Below are 21,284 nucleotides of genomic sequence, written 5' to 3'. Positions count from 1 at the left end.
CACAATGAATTTTAAACAAAACAATTCAGATGCAGTTGTAGTACAGACTTTCAGCTTTCATTTGAGGGTATCCACATTAAAACTGGAGGAAGGGTTTAGAAGTTTCAGCTCCTAAACATGTGCCACCCTGTTTTTAAAGGGACCAAAAGTAATTGGACAGATTCAATAATTTTAAATAAAATGTTAATTTTTAGTACTTGGTTGAAAACCCTTTGTTGGCAATGACTGCCTGAAGTCTTGAACTCATGGACATCACCAGACGCTATGTTTCCTCCTTTTTGATGCTCTGTCAAGCCTCCACTGCGGTGGTTTTCAGTTGCTGTTTGTTTGTGGGCCTTTCTATCTGAAGTTTAGTCTTTAACAAGTGAAATGCATGCTCAATTGGGTTGAGATCAGGTGACTGACTTGGCCATTCAAGAATATTCCACTTCTTTGCTTTAATACACTCCTGGGTTGCTTTGGCTTTATGTTTTGGGTCATTGTCCATCTGTAGTATAAAACGACGACCAATCAGTTTGGCTGCATTTGGCTGGATCTGAGCACACAGTATATCTCTGAATACCTCAGAATTCATTCGGCTGCTTCCCTCCTGTGTCACATCATCAATAAACACTAGTGACCCAGTGCCACTGGCAGCCATGCATGTCCAAGCCATCACACTGCCTCTGCCGTGTTTTACAGATGGTGTGGTATGCTTTGGATCATGAGCTGTGCCACACATTCGCCATACTTTTCTCTTTCCATCATGGTAGAGGTTGATCTTGGTTTCATCTGTCCAAAGAACGTTCTTCCAGAACTGTGCTGGCTTTTTTAGATGTTTTTTAGCAAAGTCCAGTCAAGCCTTTTTATTCTTGATGCTTATGAGTGGCTTGCACCGTGCAGTGAACCCTCTGTATTTACTTTCATGCAGTCTTCTCTTTATGGTAGATTTGGATATTGATACGCCTACCTCCTGGAAAGTGTTGTTCACTTTGTTGGCTGTTGTGAAGGGGTTTCTCTTCACCATGGAGATTATTCTGCGATCATCCACCACTGTTGTCTTCTGTGGGCACCCAAGTCTTTTTGCATTGATGAGTTCACCAGTGCTTTCTTTCTTTCTCAGGATGTACCAAACTGTAGATTTTGCCACTCCTAATATTGTAGCAATTTCTCGGATGGGTTTTTTCTGTTTTCGCCGCTTAAGGATGGCTTGTTTCACTTGCATGGAGAGCTCCTTTGACCGCATGTTTACTTCACAGCAAAACCTTCCAAATGCAAGCACCACACCTCAAATCAACTCCAGGCCTTTTATCTGCTTAATTGAGAATGACATAACAAAGGGATTCCCCACACCTGTCCATGAAATAGCCTTGGAGTCAATTGTCCAATTACTTTTGGTCCCTTTAAAAACAGGGTGGCACATGTTAAGGAGCTGAAACTCCTAAACCCTTCATCCAATTTTAATGTGGATACCCTCAAATGAAAGCTGAAAGTCTGAACTTCAACTGCATCTGAATTGTTTTGTTTAAAATTCATTGTGGTAATGTCTATAACCAAAATTAGAAAAATGTTGTCTCTGTCCAAATATATATGGACCTAACTGTAATTACGAGCCTAAAGAATCGTTCTGATTTATGTAGCACGTTTTTAACACCTTGATAGGGATAGGAGTTAATAGAGTACCAAGATGCCTAAGTATAAGGCTGTGTGCACACGTTGCAGTTTTTTCGCGTTTTTTTCATGGTTTTTCCCGATAAAAACGCTATAAAACAGCAAAAAAAAACGCATACAATAAGCATCCCATCATTTAGAATTTTAGCATGTTCATTAATTTTGCGTTTTTTTTGTGGATTTCCCACTACAAAATGCATTGGGAAGTGTCTGGAAAAAAACGTGGCAAAAACGCGTCAAAACCGCGGCAAAAACGCATGCGGTTTTCTTGCAGAAAATGTCCGTTTTTTTCTCAGGAATTTTCTGCGAGAAATCCTGAATGTGTGCACATAGCCTAAGTCAGAGCTGACAGTGGTTACAAGTTTAGGCTATGACTTGGGTTCTCAGTGGCGAGACACCGTCTAATCGTTTTTTTCTTGGGGAACTTTTCTAATAAAAAGCAGACGGCTCCTTTAAGAGTGAGTTTAGAGGTTATGGCCCAATAGCAGATAATAACTGATGCAAAACTCTGCAATTTGACAGAAATACTATCAATGGGTATAAAGTTTCATGCAAACGATATAGATAGGTAAAATGAAGATAGAAGAGGGTTGTCCTAGCAAGGATGAAAAACATAAGAAAAACAATTACAAAAATGAACACAAACACCCCAATTCATCAATGCTTTTACACAGAAAACAGGCATAAAATTATTTGAAAAGTCTCAAAATTTTTGTGCAATGTGGTATTACACAAAAGTTTTTTGACTTTTAATGTTTTTAGTTTCAGCCAGCTCTACTGAAATGGGCAGGTGGAGAATGGTGACACCCACTCATCTAGTACATGACAAGCTGTGGCGTATTTTACTCCACAAGTCTTACTCCAGTCCTTAATGAATCAGACACCTCTGACTACAGAAAGGCCCCTAATCAAGACTGGCAAAACCAGTCTTAATGAATCGGGGCCAATGTGACAGCTTTTGTAAGGTAAAAATAGGAACTATGACCCCAGCTAATCAAGATGGCATTCTTGATGAGGGGAAGGTGCTGGAGTTGGTGGCACCTGATTCATTAAGAGGGACTAGAGTAAGAATTGTGGCATTAGCCAGTCATGAATCAGACGAGCGGGCTTCACCACACCCTGTCTGGACTCCACTCAATTTCGTGGAGTTGGCTAAAACTGGGGTCAAAATGGTAAAAGTTGAAAAATTTCTGTGGAACTCTGTGAAGCTTTTGAAAATGTTTGACGCCAGTTTTCTAAAAGCTCTGCTTAATTGGGGACTATATTTATTCTGCATTGGCAAGATCCTAATTATACAGTCAATATAACAAGGCAACACCACACAGCCATAATTTATCTTCGCAATATCTGATAACTAGTAGTTTGTTCATTAGTCGGTAGCTGGTCGGTTTTGTTCATATTGTGCTTGAGTTTTCTCTATATAAATGAACAGAGCCAGGCAAAAAGCTTCATATTTCATCTGGACTCATAACTTGCAAGGAAATATTGAGTCAACATAGAGATTAAAATATCAATGCAGATAAAATACAGAGATGAATATAGACCTAGATATGAATATAAATGAATGCATATTTATCACTGTATTTCACCCAGATTTAGGATGCTATTTCAACAAGACACTTAGCCATGATGCAGAAGAGGACGATAGGATTAGAAGGAAGGGTAGAGGTTACCAGCTGTATTTCATGAAATAATAATGCTGGTGCATGCTTTATAGCATTGCTGCATTATTCTTTGAAACAAGTATTTTTTTATATTTATTTTGTATATGTGGCTTAGATATACTCTACCTATTGTGACATGCCTTTTTAATCTTGGGTGACATATGTGTATTCTCAACTGCAAACTGTATTGATTAGGATTCCAGGCATAGTTTAGCATCTATGTCATCTAGCATCAGTATTAGGTTACGGTATACGGTATATGTCATTGAAACCCAAATGCAGTGCACTAAGATTTATCAGAAGGGAGTTGTGCCTTAAGCATATCCTACCTGACCAGTATTTCTCAACATCTCCACCGCGTACTTATGTGTGGCGCCCTCCAGACTGGTTCCATTTACAGACAGGACACGGTCACCTTGGATAGAGACAACAGTTGTAATAATCCCACAATTGCATAGTTAACAGATGTCCAAATTAATACCTAGAATGTAGTTAATGAATAGTTACAGGATTATGAAAAAAAATCTAAAAGGTCAACAGAGTTTTGCCATGCAACAAACCAGAGATAGAAGGCTATTGTGCCATCACAAAGATAGTTTACAGTAGATCTGTACAATTGAATCATCCTTCTGTGATTCATTAAATTGATTTTTGTCTTTGTATCATCAAAATATTCCTCTAATTATAAATACAGGCATCTTACAAATTGAGCTTTTGTGTTGTGGAAACCTATATTAGCGCACATCTATTTGTAGTAATAATAATGTACCAGTTAATCGGAAACCACCACCTATTACATTAAAACAGCTCTGTAAACTGGATGATGTATCTTTGTCTACAGCCCAACCCATGCTAACTATTGTGAGACCAATATTCTCCATAATGGGATTCAAGACTTTTCTTGAGCTGCACCAATTCTCTGGAATTCGCTACCCAAATCAATTAGATTGATTCACAAAGTCCACAATTTTGTGAGAAGCACTTGTATATGGGGAATCATGTCAGTAATGAAATGTATAAAAAAAAGTCTTAATTGTGTCAGCGGGAGAAAGATTTGTGCTCACTGGCTCACTGCTACATTAGCGATTCCCGAAAACTGATCAATTCAAGTTCTTATTCTACCCCACACCAATAAAACCAGTAACTACAGAAGCTGGTTTTGCAGCAAGAGTATTTACGTTATGTAGACATTGTCACATATTGCTCTTTTGTGAGAAATGAGGGATATTAAAACTGGCTTCTTAATAAGGGAAGAAAATTGAAATAGCGATCAATATCACAAAGGAGAACATAAATCCGTGAGACATACCTTTTTGTATTCTGCCGTCAGCTTCAGCAGCTCCTTTTGGTATTACAGCTTTCACATAGATACCTCCATGTTTTACGCTGGTATTTACTCCCCCCTTAAAAAAAAAAACAAAAAAAAACACAAGCTTTATGTTATTAATTGCCTACAAATAGAGCAATATCCTACTAAAATATACTAAAAAAAGGTGTTTGGACCTAAGAGATTTGTAAATAATTAATTTAAGTGACCTCCCATAACTATCTAGTAGAAAAATAGTAGAAGAATTAAAAAATAAAATAAAAGAAAAATATTACTACAAATCCAGTGATAGAGATACAGAAGGTAGCAATAAAACCTGGATACGATTGTAACTAGGCCACATAAAAAAAAACAATGCCATAAAAAGGCAGGGCCCAAATGGAAGGACACAGCCTGCTAATAGGATAATGATGTGAACACTCTAAAGGGGATATCTAGGACCATTTTATTTTTTTACTATGGGCCTAAGCACTAAAGCCCCCGTCACACACAGCGAGATCGCTAGCGAGATCGCTGCTGAGTCACAAGTTTTGTGACGCAACAGCGATCTCAGTAGCGATCTCGCTATGTGTGACACGTAGCAGCGACCAGGCCCCTGCTGTGAGATCGCTGGTCGTGTCGGAATGGCATGGGCCATTTTTTGATCGTTGAGGTCCCGCTGGGTAGCACACATCGCTGTGTTTGACACCTTACCAACGACCTCGCTGACAGGACGTCCCATTGAATCATCATGAAATAGCATCGTTGTACAGGTCGCTACAGGTCGCCGCATCGCTGCTGCGTCGTTGGTGAGATCTCACTGTTTGACATCTCACCAGCGACCACATAGCGACGCTTGAGCGATCCCTGACAGGTCGTATCGTTGTCGGAATCGATCAAGCGTTGCTATGTGTGACGGGGCCTTAACAGACGGGCAGATGCTAACTATCTGCCTGTTGCGCGGAGTGCCGATCCCTACCGGCAATTCAGTGGATTCTGCTGACATCACGTCATGATGATTGACAGCCAGCTCCCTAGGATGGAGTGTATGTGTCACCAAGATGCCTAGCCTTGGTTGATGTGAAACCCAAGAAGAAGGTCCCAGCACTGATATTGCTGAGAGATTTTTAATGGGCCTGGATTTTGTGTCCAGATGTTAAGAGCAGCTGGGACTGGCTGTTCCCATATCTCTAACCTAGGCTTTGCAGCTAATCTAAAATTGAATATTTGCTCAATAGTTGTCTGGGAGGAGAGGTGGAAAGTGGAAACACGTTTGGGACTTGACTCTGTGTGTTGGAGAGGAAATGTAATGGTGGATAGACTAGGTCTCAGCAGGGCCTATACTATTTTGTGAGGTACTGGTCTGTCTCCTCTGAAGCATGAGTGAAGGGTTAATTGTAAACGGGTGAGCCAGTACCTACTGTGAGACTGCTTATTTCTTATGTTACACCATTTCGCCAGTGGAAAGCTGTTTGTTTTTGTCTGCTGGAAGTTTATGGATTTTAAATAAATCTTCCTATGTGACCAAGACACCACATGCCTGTGCATATATCTCATCCGCGTCCAGACTTAGTGATCCTTTGCAATATACCGTATATGTATGTATATATGTATTCCTTATAGCTGCATCTAAAGTCGCTTGTGATTAGGTAACTGAACCCCAGAAGTGCTTTTGCACAGAGGCCCAAAAGCATCAAGCTACAGAGCTAACACTGCAGGACCTACAGGAATAAATCTAAATCATCAGCAATGTAAGTATATGGGAAAACTAAACAGATGGACAAGAGCTTCAGCGAAGAACAAGTATGAGGGGAATGTCTGGACCACAACAGACTTCAAGCCTATTGAACAATGATCTGTGAATTTATTACCCAACACTGAAACAAGTTATGAAATACAAATGGACACACAATATCAACCCAAAAGACTGGCAAACAAACACTTGAGCTAGTTGCCAGGAAACATCCAAGCTCAAACACACACAAAAGTAGAATGCAAAGCACAACGTAGTGCAACATGCTGAATGAGAACTGCAAACACAGCAAGGCATGCACAAATGGGATTCCTAGGTTGTATCGTCACAGTATACCAAGGCTAGCCAAAAATAGGGATTTTACTTTCTTATATAGCGCCATTAATTGCACAGCACTTTCCAGACAATATTATCATGTCATCATTGGGGCTCAATCTAACTTCCCTATCAATATGTCTCTGGAGTTTAGGAGGACACCCACTCAAACACGGGAAGAACATAAAAGCTTCTTGTATATGTTGCATTTGGTTTGCTTTATAAACCCAGGACCCAGCGCTGCAAAGCAACAGTGCTAACCACTGAGCCACCATGCTGCTCTCTAACACATCAGGGGTATAAAACATACATTTACAGTGTTTAAACTAAATGTATCATCACAAAATGATGAAAACTTTTATGCTAAATGTATTTTCTTTTGACAAATATATTTTGTTTCCATATCACAGTCTGATTTAAAAGAAAAATTAGAAATGCTGCATTTGTTACACTGGCCACATGGACTTTTTTTTTAGAATCAAATTTACTTTTGCTTCAATATATCTCCATGTCGATTAGCAGCAACTGACTTACTGAGACCCTTTCTTTTGTACTGAAGCATTTAATGAGAGTGTGCAGTGGTCATTGTGAAGGGAAAAGGAGCAAGGCGAGCTGTGATATCTGCTTTTGTGGTTGTCACTGTAATCCTGCCTCTGATGATAATGAACCTGCTGAAAACTGTTCCTTTTATCTCCAGTGGATCAAAGAACTTGACATGTCAAAAAAACCACTGTTGGACTACCATAATACCCATAGTCACACACACTAGTTGTCAGGACTGAATGTGATTTACAAAATGTGCAAGCTCCTTTTGTACGGCAGTATCAAAACTAAATCAAATTGGTTAATCCCAAGTCAGCAGAGACACTAGTCATGGAAAGTGTGCAAAGATCATATTACAATATCCATTACAAAGACCTTTCTGGTTCAGCAACACAATTAAACCCAATTACGGTAGATTTATTATTTTATTTTTTTTTCTTCTGAACAAAAAATGAACAAAATTTCTCCCTGCTTCTAAACGGTAAAACCAGACCAGACCCTTAACGACACATGGATGGTATTAATTTGAAAGGGTGAGTTTAGTCTGGGACAAGGCTCCATTTTTTTTTTCCTATTACGGAAACTCTGGTGACAAAAAAAACAAAAAACAAAACACATGAACAGATCTTTAAGCCGCAATGGATGCGGTCTATTCATGAAAAAAAGTAGGGATAGAACTCATATGCCGCGAAAAACAGACATCTGGATGAGCTGCTGACCTAGAGGCCCTACTGAATCCTGCACAATAGGACTGGACCCTAAAACTCAGCTTTCAATACCCCTAAAATACTATGTAGACACACTACTGGCCTTTTTACACAAGCTGATCTAGGTCATTAAATGACTGTAGGTCGGCTGTTCACGACCAATGTGAAGTTGTTTACTGGCTGATTTAGACTGGATTACTAATATTTTATGTACACAGTAGGATCAATAGTAGGATATTTCTGTTTGTACAGAACATCATGTTATTGGCAGCACTTCGCCGACAATGTGCTGCCAATAACAATATTCATTGCACCAGGCCAATGTGCAATTTGCCAGTTTCTCACGTGATTGCCGCTGGTCTGTTTAAATACGTTGACATTGAGCAACCTACAAATTCTCGTGCCGATTATTGGTTTGTCTACATGTCATAAGCAAGGGTCTGTTTTTGTCCTAGATTTCTTCCTGGAACTAGTGGAACCTAGTACAGTCATGGACAAAAATTTTGAGAATGAGACAAATATTAATTTTTCCAAAGTCTACTGCTTCATTTTTTCTAATGGCAATTTGCATATACTCCTGAATGTCAGAGTGATCAGATTAACAGCAATTACTGTACTTGCAAAGTCAATATTTGCCCAGAAAATGAACTTTAACCCCCAAAACACATTTCAACATCATTGCAGTCCTGCCTTAAAAGGAGCAGCTAACATCGTTTTAGTGATTGATCCATTAACACAGGTGTGCGTGTTGATGAGGACAGGGCTGGCGATCAATCAGTCATGATTAAGTAAGAATGACATCACTGGACACTTTAAAAGGAGGCTGGTGCTTGGTATCATTGTTTCTCTTCAGTTAACCATGGTTATCTCTAAAGAAACAAGTGCAGCCATCATTGCACTGCACAAAAATGGCCTAACAGGGAAGAGTATCGCAGCTACAAAGATTGCACCTCAGTCAACAATCTATTGCATCATCAAGAACTTCAAGAAGAGAGCTTCCATTGTTGTCAAAAAGGCTCCAGGGCGCCGAAGAAAGACCAGCAAGCGCCAGGACCGTATCTTAAAACTGTTTCAGCTGCGGGATCGGACTACCAGCAGTGCCGAGCTTGCTCAGGAATGGCAGCAGGCTGGTGTGAGTGCTTCTGCACGCACTGTGAGGCGGAGACTCTTTGAGCAAGGCCTGGTTTCAAGGAGGGCAGCAAAGAAGCCACTTCTCTCCAGAAAAAACATCAGGGACCGACTGATATTCTGCAAAAGGGGAGTGGACTGCTGAGGACTGGGGCAAAGTCATTTTCTCTGATGAATCCCCTTTTCAATTGTTTGGGACATCTGGAAAACAGCTTATTCGGTGAGCGATACCACCAGTCTTGTCTCATGCCAACTGTAAAGCATCCTGAAACCATTCATGTGTGGGGTTGCTTCTCAGCCAAGGGAATCGGCTCACTCACAGTCTTGCCTAAAAACACAGCCATGAATAACGAATGGTACCAGAATGTCCTCCAAGATCAACTTCTCCCAACCGTCCAAGAGCAGTTTGGCGCCCAACAATGCCTTTTCCAGCATGATGGAGCACCTTGCCATAAAGCAAAGGTGATAACTAAATGGCTCATGGAACAAAACAGAGATTTTGGGTCCATGGCCTGGAAACTCCCCAGATCTTAATCCCATTGAGAACTTGTGGTCAATCATCAAGAGAGGGGTGGACAAACAAAAGCCAACAAATTCTGGCAAAACGCAAGCATTGATTATGCAAGAATGGACTGCTATCAGTCAGGATTTGGTCCAGAAGTTGATTAAGAGCATGCCAGGGAGAATTGCAGAGGTCTTGAAGAAGAAGGGTCAACACTGCAAATATTGACTTGCTGAATTAACTCATTCTAACTGTCATAATATGATTGCAATTATATTTCTGTATGTGATATAAACATCAAACAAACACTAATAAAAACCAGAGGGCAGCAGATCATGTGAAAATATAATTTTGGTGTCATTCTCAAAACTTTTGGCCATGACTGTATATTTAAAAAATGACCATTACTAGTAAGAAGTAGTGATGAGCGAGTGTACTTGTTGCTCGGGTTTTCCAGAGCACGCTCAGGTGACCTCCGAGTATTTGTTAGTGCTCGGAGATTTAGTTTTCATCACGGCAGCTGAATGATTTACAGCTATTAGCCAGGCTGGGTATGTGTAGGGGTTGCCTGGTTGCCAGGAATCCCCAAATGTAATAAAGCTGGCTAATAGCTGTAAATCATTCAGCTGAGGCGATGAAAACAATCTCCGAGCAGTCCTAAATACTCGGAGGTCAACCGAGTGTGCTCGGGAAAACCCGAGCAACGAGTACACTCGCTCATCACTAGTAAGAAGTCATAATATGAAGCTATTCCTCTTTAGCAGTTACTTTAGTTTTAATACTTCATGCTAAGACATAAAGACGCTGCATGCAAGACAAAAACAAAGGAGAAAAACCGCAAAAACCTTGTCAAACAGTACCGTGACACTTATCCCCAAGCTGTCATCTTTCTTGGCCAATGCAACTGTGAAGACATCTCCTGGTTTAAGAGGTGTTGTTGAAAGCTTAGTGGTTGTGAGTGATGATTTGTCCAAAGAAGGCTCCTTTGTAAAATAAAGAACAAAAAAGAACATTATATTTTTGAGACAGATATTTTTAATAACATTTTTAATAAGTTTTTAATCCAACCCACCCTTTGGTGATTACCAACCACTTGGACTATGAAATGAGAAGGTGCATAAATGGGAGTGGACCTGCTCTGGAAAATATATAGATTGAGTCTGACTGGTAACTCATGTATACAGTGTTATTGATCACTTGCATTCATGTATGAGCCGAAGTCTTCCTGCTTGCATCAAAAAATGACGTATTAAATTTTAGCTACACTTTAGGAACGTAGCCTTTTTTGCTTGGAGTGTGTTTATATATACAGGAGTATGTGTGTGTGTATACATATGTGTATGTGCAGTGTGTGTATATATGCATGTGTATGTGCAGTGTGTGTATATATGCATGTGTATGTGCAGTGTGTGTATATATGCATGTGTATGTGCAGTGTGTGTATATACATCCTTGTATCTGCAGTGTGTGTGTGTGTATGTGTACTGTGTGTATATACATGTGTATGAGCACTGTGTATGTGTGTGTAAACATGTGTATGTGCAGAGTGTGTGTGTGTGTGTATATATACATGTGTAGTGTGTCTGATGACACGATTATATTTGAATAAATGTTGATTTTATGAACAAAAATAAGCGTGAATTGTTGTTGATAGGAAAATAAGACATATCCTGAAAAAAAGCCCTAACAAATCTTTTGGAGCAAAAAATAATATAACACCTTGTCTTATTTTTGGGGAAACACCATAAATAGAACAGACAAATAAAGCAAACAAACAACCTTCTGTACTGTATGTTGCTCTTGACTATTAGAATAGGTAGCCTCATCCATGTCAGAGTCGCCTCTATCTGAAAAGTCTGTAGAATCAGTGAGACCTGGACTTTTGCCTTTTCCTTTACGATTATCTGACTTCTTGTTACTAGATTTAGCGCTGACTGATGGAGAGTTCTTGGCAGAGGTTGACAGAGGTGTTGCCTGATCCTTTGACAGGTTCCTGACGAGACCACTGATGTGACTATTAGAAAGACTTGCACTCTCTGTCCGTGAATCCTGGGAGCTCAGGCTTCCCTCTCGTTTTCCTGCAGAAATCCCAGATGAGCTTCCGGACATAAGTCTTCTGTTACCAGAGAATCTTTTGTGTTCATCAAAGGAAGATTCTGCTTCATTATCTTTATAAGGGAATGATGTGCAAGATTGACTTTTTGACCCATTGTATTGATGTTCTGTAAAATAAAACACAAAATGTATTTTTAGCACACATAGAAAAAGAAATACATACATTTTTTTTAATAGACATTGCTTGGAAAAAAATAATAGAATTTTATAAAGAATCTATCAATAAAGAAATCAGTCAACCACAACTAATATGAAACATACAGAAAATTCTATTAAACACGTGATACTACCAAATACCATAAAGAATTTTGCAATATAGTCTGACCTTTGTACCACAGAATGAAGTGTTCATTTCCTGTACAAAAATTATAATTTTACTGTTCTAATGCAGTAATAGCAGGTAAAAATTATCACACGTGAAATCTCCACCAATTCATCTTACTGATACAATCTTCACTTTATGTAGAGAACATTAAGTATCAGGCTGTGTGCACACGGTGCGTTGTTGGTGAGTTTTTGTGGCAGATTTTTTGAGCGGAAATAGGGCAAGAACCCTAGTGAATCTTTATGCCAGCTAATTCAATGAGAATCCTGAAGTATTGTGCACATGATCAGTAAATTTCCTTTGAGTATTTGCAGTATGTTTCTGCAGCATGTCAATTCTTATTGTGGATTTTTAGCGTTTTTCACATTGACTTCAATTGAGTCAGTCAAATCCAAATCAAAAACGCAGGTATAAAAAGGTTTGCGGATTTGATGTGGATTTCCAAAGATTTTACTGAATTCCTATGGTGTTTGACACACTGTCATCTGTGTGACATAGGAAGAAACACCGGTGCGGTGGTTCTGATCCTCAATAACTTTCCTGCCTGTAAGATCACTAAAGCTGTCAGAGCGCTGCGAGGTCACACGGTCAGATGTCATCGTGATCCCGCAGCTCTGACTGTGACCTGCATTAAAAGCTTACCGCAGGTCAGCAGGCGTCGGCTGATGAGAGACTACTACTCCCATTAGGCTATGTCTGCTAAAACTGAATAGCAGGCACCGCTGATGGGAGAAGTAGTCTCTCGTCAGCCAGAACCTGTGCTCAAACTTAAAAATATAAAATAAAACATGTAAAATAATTAAATACATATTCAAATAATATAAAAACACATTATAATCACCTAATGCCCAATCCCTGATGCCTCTTGTAAACAATCAAAAATAATAAACAACTATGTACTCTCCTATCCGCCGTAGTCCATGTAATCCAAAGTGTCTCACGGCGATATCACTTTTAGAACTGTCACATTAGGAGATGTGACTGCTCTAATCGGTCGCCGGCTACAGACTGATAGGAACGTCATTGATCCTACAGTATATAGTGCTGAACTGCCGGGAGAGAGCCGATGAGCTCTGGTTATCTCACTTATGATACCACCGCTGCTTGAGAACTTTCTCACGCATCAGTGACACCGTATATGAGATCACCGGGGATCAACTGATGAACGCCTGTGAACTTTCTCACGGCAGCTCAGCACTATAAACTGCAGGAGTGATTACCTCCTGTGTCAGTGTGTAGCCGGCTGTTCTTGAGAGCAGTCACATCAGGTTCATCGTGGGACATGAAGGATTATTATCTTCTCTGTGGACATGTGAGGAATATTGTTGTTTATTATTTTAATTCTGTTACAGGAGACATTGGCTTCTGTGGATTGGGCGATGACGCGAGTATGGTTTAATTTAGTTTCAATGAAGGAGTCTGTGTCAATATTTCAAATAAAGGACTTGGGTATGTGTTTTTTTATAATATCACTATGGAGTTAGTAATGGGAGCATCTTATAGACGCCTCTCCATTACTAACCTCTGGGCTTGATGTCATCTTACAATACAAAGGTGAGATCAACCCCAATACTATTACCCCTTATGCCACCACACCAGGGCAAGTGGGAAGAGCGAGGCTAGTAGGCTTTTGGATGCACCATTTCTAGGGCGGCCAAGAATTGATGTTTTTAGTCAGGGAGGGGTTCAATAACCATGGCCCCTTACTAGGCTATTTATATCAGCCCGCAGCTGTTTGCCTAGCCTTTGCTGGTTAGATTTCATAACGCGACCCTACGTAAATTTTTTTCTGGGGTCCCCTGTAAACTAGACAGTAAAGGCTAAGCAAACAGCTGATATTAATAGTCTGGGAACCTTTATGGCTATTGGCTCCTTTCCAGAACATTAACATCAGCCCTCAGCCAGTCGGCTTTCCCTCTGCGGTTTATGAAAACTACGCAGAAGCCCACGCAATTTTTTCCTTTGGTTAACGATCCTACATAGGTTGGTGACAATGTGAGTGTTTATTTAGCTCTTTACTTACCGGTTTAGTAATGAGGGTGTCTGGCTGACACCTATTCATTACTAAACCTTAGGCTTGGTGTCACCCTAAGAACATTACCCAGATGCCACTGCATCAGAAATAGGTGTTGAACCAAGAAATTACATTATAAAACATTTTGTTTAAAAAAAAATAATCTCAATTTAGCTAAAAAAAGCCTTCATTTATATTCAAGAACGCATTAAAAAATGCATACGAAACCGAGCAAAAATGCACCAAAAATGTTTTAGCAGCAGCGTTTTTGCTGCCAAGAGATGCAGAAACCTTGCAAAAATTTCTGAAAGCAAATACTACTACTAATAATAATCTTCATTTTTATATAGCGCTAACATTCTGCAGCGCTTTACAGTTTGCACACATTATCATCGCTGTCCCCGATGGGCCTCACAATCTAAATTCCCTATCAGTATGTCTTCCTGTGCGCACATACGCTTAAAAAGGACTCTGTCACCAGGTTTTTGTACTGTAATCTGAAATTAACATGATGTAGGACAGAGCCCATGCTTCCAGTGATGTATGACTTACTGGGCTGCTTGCTGCAGTTTTGTAAAAGTCCCTATTTCTTTGCTGCAGATTTAGCAGTTCTCTGAATGCTGAGCTCTGTATAACCCAACTCACATCTCTGATTATAAGCTTTCTGTGTACACTGTGCATAGGCATACATCTGCTAATCAGAGGTGGTGGCGATGTTAACCAAAGAATGGATGACTAAATGACATGAGATAACTAGTCCTCTAGTAATAAACTCCTGCTGATAAAACTGGGATTTTATTGAAATTGCAACAAGCACCCTAGTAAGTGGCACATTATTGGAATCGGGTTCTCCACACCAACATTATGTAAGTTTCAATTTTCATAACAAAAACCTGCTGACAGATTACCATTAGTAGTAATAATTATTTTTATATAGTGATAAGATATTGCGCAGCGCTTTACAGCTTGCACACATTATCATCACTGTCCCCGATGGGGCTCACAACCTAAATTCCCTATCAGTTTGTCTTTGGAATGTGGGAGGAAACCGGAGAACCCAGAGGAAACCCACGCAAACACGGGGAGAACATACAAACTCCTTGCAGATATTGTCCTTGGTGGGATTTGAACCCAGGACTCCAGCGCTGCATTGCTATCCACTGAGCCACCGTGCTGCCCATTAAAATTGTTATTGAGCTACACTATGGAATAAATGAGCCCGGCAGTAGTGAGGGCAGTTGTATAAACCAGCATTGCAAAATAAACAGGATCCAGTACATAGAGTCCTGCTTCGTTGCGGTGTTTTTTTTTTTTTTTTACGTTTCTCACACTTCAATCATAGACGCACATGCAGCAAAGAGTACAAAACATTTTACCTTTGGGAAGTTTTTCTTTGGGTTGAGATACAAGGAGTGTGACATCCTCAGAAGAGTTTTGAAGGATGTCTAGAGCCGCCTGCTTGCTCACTCCCTCCAGGCTCACGCTGTTCACAGATATAAGGCGATCTCCTGCATAGAACAAAATTAAATTCTTAGAGATTAAAAAAAAAAAAAGAATTGTTCACACACTGCGTTTCCAGTAGCAGCAAAGTGAATGAAATTTCGGAAGTTTTATGTTGCTTATTTTTTTGCTTGCAGATTTTAACTTTGTACCTTGGGGAACCTGTGTCTTTGATCCCTTTTCTGTGGGGTAATGTGTGGCTTTATTAAATTGTGCTCCCCCTCCCTCCTATCCACTGTGGAGGATCATTAACCTGGAATACCACTCACAAGAATGATCTACAGTGAGATTGTTCCATTTTTGAGTTGGTTTTTAGCTTTTGGGACCCATATTTACAGTTTATTTATTTGGAGTTGTCCAAATGCTTGAGAATCTATATCTTTGTTGTGTCTGTTTTTGGCATTTATTGTAATTTAGCCAGGAAGCTTTTTAACATTTTACATTAAAGGATATGTTTTAAGATTCCCCCCAGTGATATATTTGTCTTTTTTTATACTGATGGAGGAATTGTTTTCTATATCATCCAATGATCCTTATTTCACGGGTTTACCAGAGAGGAGCCAGAAGACCACGGTGTCCGATTCCACATACTCCTGAACTGATTAGAAGCACTTCGTCGCTGCAGATTTCTGCTAGCAGTGCAGGGGTTAATTATTTAGTTGTAAGTCTCTGAAGCTTTCCTGCTTTGATGATCTTAGGCTACTTTACATAGTAACATAGTAACATAGTAACATAGTAACATAGTTAGTAAGGCCGAAAAAAGACATTTGTCCATCCAGTTCAGCCTATATTCCATTATAATAAATACCCAGATCTACGTCCTTCTACAGAACCTAATAATTGTATGATACAATATTGTTCTGCTCCAGGAAGACATCCAGGCCTCTCTTGAACCCCTCGACTGAGTTCGCCATCACCACCTCCTCAGGCAAGCAATTCCAGATTCTCACTGCCCTAACAGTAAAGAATCCTCTTCTATGTTGGTGGAAAAACCTTCTCTCCTCCAGACGCAAAGAATGCCCCCTTGTGCCCGTCACCTTCCTTGGTATAAACAGATCCTCAGCGAGATATTTGTATTGTCCCCTTATATACTTATACATGGTTATTAGATCGCCCCTCAGTCGTCTTTTTTCTAGACTAAATAATCCTAATTTCGCTAATCTATCTGGGTATTGTAGTTCTCCCATCCCCTTTATTAATTTTGTTGCCCTCCTTTGTACTCTCTCTAGTTCCATTATATCCTTCCTGAGCACCGGTGCCCAAAACTGGACACAGTACTCCATGTGCGGTCTAACTAGGGATTTGTACAGAGGCAGTATAATGCTCTCATCATGTGTATCCAGACCTCTTTTAATGCACCCCATGATCCTGTTTGCCTTGGCAGCTGCTGCCTGGCACTGGCTGCTCCAGGTAAGTTTATCATTAACTAGGATCCCCAAGTCCTTCTCCCTGTCAGATTTACCCAGTGGTTTCCCGTTCAGTGTGTAATGGTGATATTGATTCCCTCTTCCCATGTGTATAACCTTACATTTATCATTGTTAAACCTCATCTGCCACCTTTCAGCCCAAGTTTCCAACTTATCCAGATCCATCTGTAGCAGAATACTATCTTCTCTTGTATTAACTGCTTTACATAGTTTTGTATCATCTGCAAATATCGATATTTTACTGTGTAAACCTTCTACCAGATCATTAATGAATATGTTGAAGAGAACAGGTCCCAATACTGACCCCTGCGGTACCCCACTGGTCACAGCGACCCAGTTAGAGACTATACCATTTATAACCACCCTCTGCTTTCTATCACTAAGCCAGTTACTAACCCATTTACACACATTTTCCCCCAGACCAAGCATTCTCATTTTGTGTACCAACCTCTTGTGCGGCACGGTATCAAACGCTTTGGAAAAATCGAGATATACCACGTCCAATGACTCACCGTGGTCCAGCCTATAGCTTACCTCTTCATAAAAACTGATTAGATTGGTTTGACAGGAGCGATTTCTCATAAACCCATGCTGATATGGAGTTAAACAGTTATTCTCATTGAGATAATCCAGAATAACATCCCTCAGAAACCCTTCAAATATTTTACCAACAATAGAGGTTAGACTTACTGGCCTATAATTTCCAGGTTCACTTTTAGAGCCCTTTTTGAATATTGGCACCACATTTGCTATGCGCCAGTCCTGCGGAACAGACCCTGTCGCTATAGAGTCACTAAAAATAAGAAATAATGGTTTATCTATTACATTACTTAGTTCTCTTAGTACTCGTGGGTGTATGCCATCCGGACCCGGAGATTTATCTATTTTAATCTTATTTAGCCGGTTTCGCACCTCTTCTTGGGTTAGATTGGTGACCCTTAATATAGGGTTTTCATTGTTTCTTGGGATTTCACCTAGCATTTCATTTTCCACCGTGAATACCGTGGAGAAGAAGGTGTTTAATATGTTAGCTTTTTCCTCGTCATCTACAACCATTCTTTCCTCAATATTTTTTAACCCCTTAATCCCATATGACGTACTATCCCGTCCAGGTGACCTGGGACTTAATTCCCATGGACGGGATAGTACGTCATATGCGATCGGCCGCGCTCACGGGGGGAGCGCGGCCGATCGCGGCCGGGTGTCAGCTGCCTATCGCAGCTGACATCCGGCACTATGTGCCAGGAGCGGTCACGGACCGCTCCCGGCACATTAACCCCCGGCACACCGCGATCAAAGATGATCGCGGTGTGCCGGCGGTGCAGGGAAGCATCGCGCAGGGAGAGGACTCCCTGCGGGCTTCCCTGAGACGATCGGTACACGGTGATGTACTCACTGTGTACCGAGCGTCTTCTCCCTGCAGTCCCCGGATCCAAAATGGCCGCCGGGCTGCATCCGGGTCCTGCAGGGAGCACTTCCGGGTCAGGATCAGGCTGCAGCTGCAGCTCTAATCCTGCCCGGCTGTATGTAAGATCACCGATCTAACAGAGTGCTGTGCACACTGTCAGATCGGTGATCTGTGATGTCCCCCCCTGGGACAAAGTGAAAAAGTAAAAAAAAAAATTTCCACACTTGTAAAAAAAAAAATAAAAAAAAAATTCCTAAATAAAGCAGAAAAAAAAAATATTATTCCCATAAATACATTTCTTTACATAACAAAAAAACAATAAAAGTACACATATTTAGTATCGCCGCGTCCGTAACGACCCGACCTATAAAACTGGCCCACTAGTTAACCCCTTCAGTGAACACCGTAAGAAAAAAAAAAAAAAAACGAGCCAAAAAAACAACGCTTTATTATCATAACGCTGAACAAAGAGTGGAATAACACGCGATCAAAAAGACGGATATAAATAACCATGTTACCTCTGAAAACGTCATCTTGTCCCGCAAAAAACGAGCCGCCATATAGCATCATAACCAAAAAAATAAAAAAGTTATAGTCCTCTGAATAAAGCGATGCCAAAATAATTATTTTTTCTATAAAATAGCTTTTATCGTATAAAAGCGCCAAAACATAAAAAAAATGATATAAATGAGGTGTCGCTGTAATCGTACTGACCCGAAGAATAAAACTGCTTCATCAATTTTACCAAACGCGGAACGGTATAAACGCCTCCCCCAAAAGAAATTCATGAATAGCTGGTTTTTGGTCATTCTGCCTCACAAAAAAATCGGAATAAAAAGCGATCAAAAACTGTCACGTGTCCGAAAATGTAACCGATAAAAACGTCAACTCGTCCCGCAAAAAACAAGACCTCACATGACTCTGTGGACCAAAATATGGAAAAATTATAGGTCTCAAAATGTGGAGACGCAAAAACTTTTTTGCTATAAAAAGCGTCTTTTAGTGTGTGACGGCTGCCAATCATAAAAATCCGCTAAAAAACTCGCTATAAAAGTAAATCAAACCCCCCTTCATCACCCCCTTAGTTAGGCTAGGTTCACATTGCGTTAATGGGTTAACGCTAACGGACAGCGTTGCACGGCGAAAATGTCACAATTAACGCCGTGCAACGGGTCCGTTAGCACAACCATTGACAGCAATGTGATTTTCAGGTGTAGCGCATCGCTAGAGCGTGCCATTTTCGGCTCGCGCTAGCAAGGTGCCATTCTTTTGTGGCGCGCCTCAGACGCTGCTTGCAGCGTCCGCGGCGCGCCCGAGGTCCGATCCCCGATCTTCCAGAGCGGGGACGTTAACGCGACCACTAAACACGACACCTAAAAAGACATTGTGTTAGCGCAATCCGCTAGTGCTAAACGGATTTCCCTAACGCAATGTGAACCTAGCCTTAGGGAAAAATAATAAAATTAAAAAAAATGTATTTATTTCCATTTTCCGGTTAGGGTTAGGGTTAGGGCTAGGGTTGGGGCTAGGGTTAGGGTTTGGATTACATTTACGGTTGGGATTAGGGTTGGGATTAGAATTAGGGGTGTGTCAGGGTTAGGTGTGTGGTTAGGGTTACAGTTGGGATTAGGGTTAGGGGTGTGTTTGGATTAGGGTTTCATTTATAATTGGGGGGTTTCCACTGTTTAGACACATCAGGGGCTCTCCAAACGCGACATGGCGTCCGATCTCAATTCCAGCCAATTCTGCATTGAAAAAGTAAAACAGTGCTCCTTCACTTCCGAGCTCTCCCGTGCGCCCAAACAGGGGTTTACCCCAACATTTGGGGTATCAGCGTACTCGAGACAAATTGGACAACAACTTTTTGGGTCCAAGTTCTCTTGTTATCCTTGGGAAAATAAAAATTTGGGGGGCTAAAAATCATTTTTGTGGGAAAAAAAAGGATTTTTATTTTCACGGCTCTGCGTTGTAAACTGTAGTGAAACACTTGGGGGTTCAAAGTTTTCACAACACATCTAGATAAGTTCCATGGGAGGTCTAGTTTCCAATATGGGGTCACTTGTGGGTGGTTTCTACTGTTTGGGTACATCAGGGGCTCTGCAAATGCAACGTGACGCCTGCAGACCAATCCATCTAAGTCTGCATTCCAAATGGCGCTCCTTCCCTTCCGAGCTCTGCCATGAGCCCAAACAGTGGTTCCCCCCCACATATGGGGTATCAGCGTACTCAGGACAAATTGAACAACAACTTTTGGGGTCCAATTTATTCTGTTACCCTTGTAAAAATACAAAACTGGGGGCTAAAAAATTTTTGCGAAAAAAAAATAAATTTATTTTAACGGCTCTGCGTTATAAACTGTAGTGAAACACTTGGGGGTTCAAAGCTCTCAAAACACATCTAGATAAGTTCCTTAGAGGGTCTAGTTTCCAAAATGGTGTCACTTGTGGGGGTTTTTAATGTTTAGGCACATCAGGGGCTCTCCAAACCAACATGGCGTCCCATCTTAATTCCAGTCAATTTTGCATTGAAAAGTCAAATGGCGCTCCTTCCCTTCCGAGCTCTGCTATGCACCCAAAAAGTGGTTTACCCCCACATATTGGGTATCGTCGCACTCAGGACAAATTGCACAACAACTTTTGTGGTCTAATTTCTTCTCTTACCCTTGGGAAAATAAAAAATTGGGGGCGAAAAGATCATTTTTGTGAAAAAATAAGATTTTTTATTTTTACGGCTCTGCATTATAAACTTCTGTGAAGCACTTGTTGGGTCAAAGTGCTCACCACACATCTAGATAAGTTCCTTAAGGGGTCTACTTTTCAAAATGGTGTCACTTGTGAGGGGTTCCAATGTTTAGGCACATCAGGGGCTCTCCAAACGCAACATGGCGTCCCATCTCAATTCCAGTCAATTTTGCATTTAAAAGTCAA

General features: G+C 40.7%; 1 protein-coding gene across 8 annotated transcripts in view; it reads right to left on the bottom strand.

Annotated features, from left to right (window-relative positions):
* Positions 1-21,284, bottom strand: part of PTPN13 (protein tyrosine phosphatase non-receptor type 13) — a 376,092-nt gene that overhangs the window by 74,791 nt on the left and 280,017 nt on the right. For 5 of the 8 annotated variants that reach the window (XM_069743364.1, XM_069743366.1, XM_069743370.1 and 2 more), the window contains 5 exons: positions 15,399-15,530; positions 11,348-11,790; positions 10,414-10,551; positions 4,624-4,717; positions 3,644-3,729 (listed from right to left, as the gene is read on the bottom strand). In XM_069743364.1, the coding sequence (XP_069599465.1) occupies positions 3,644-3,729; positions 4,624-4,717; positions 10,414-10,551; positions 11,348-11,790; positions 15,399-15,530 (893 nt within the window). The remainder of the gene's footprint in view (positions 1-3,643; positions 3,730-4,623; positions 4,718-10,413; positions 10,552-11,347; positions 11,791-15,398; positions 15,531-21,284) is intronic. The other 3 variants (XM_069743365.1, XM_069743368.1, XM_069743373.1) reach the window with 1 other exon arrangement.

Source organism: Ranitomeya imitator, chromosome 1, assembly GCF_032444005.1.
Source record: "Ranitomeya imitator isolate aRanImi1 chromosome 1, aRanImi1.pri, whole genome shotgun sequence".
NCBI classification, from domain to species: domain Eukaryota; kingdom Metazoa; phylum Chordata; class Amphibia; order Anura; family Dendrobatidae; genus Ranitomeya; species Ranitomeya imitator.
Note: the sequence above shows the minus strand (reverse complement) of the source record. Positions and strands in the feature narration are given on the sequence as shown.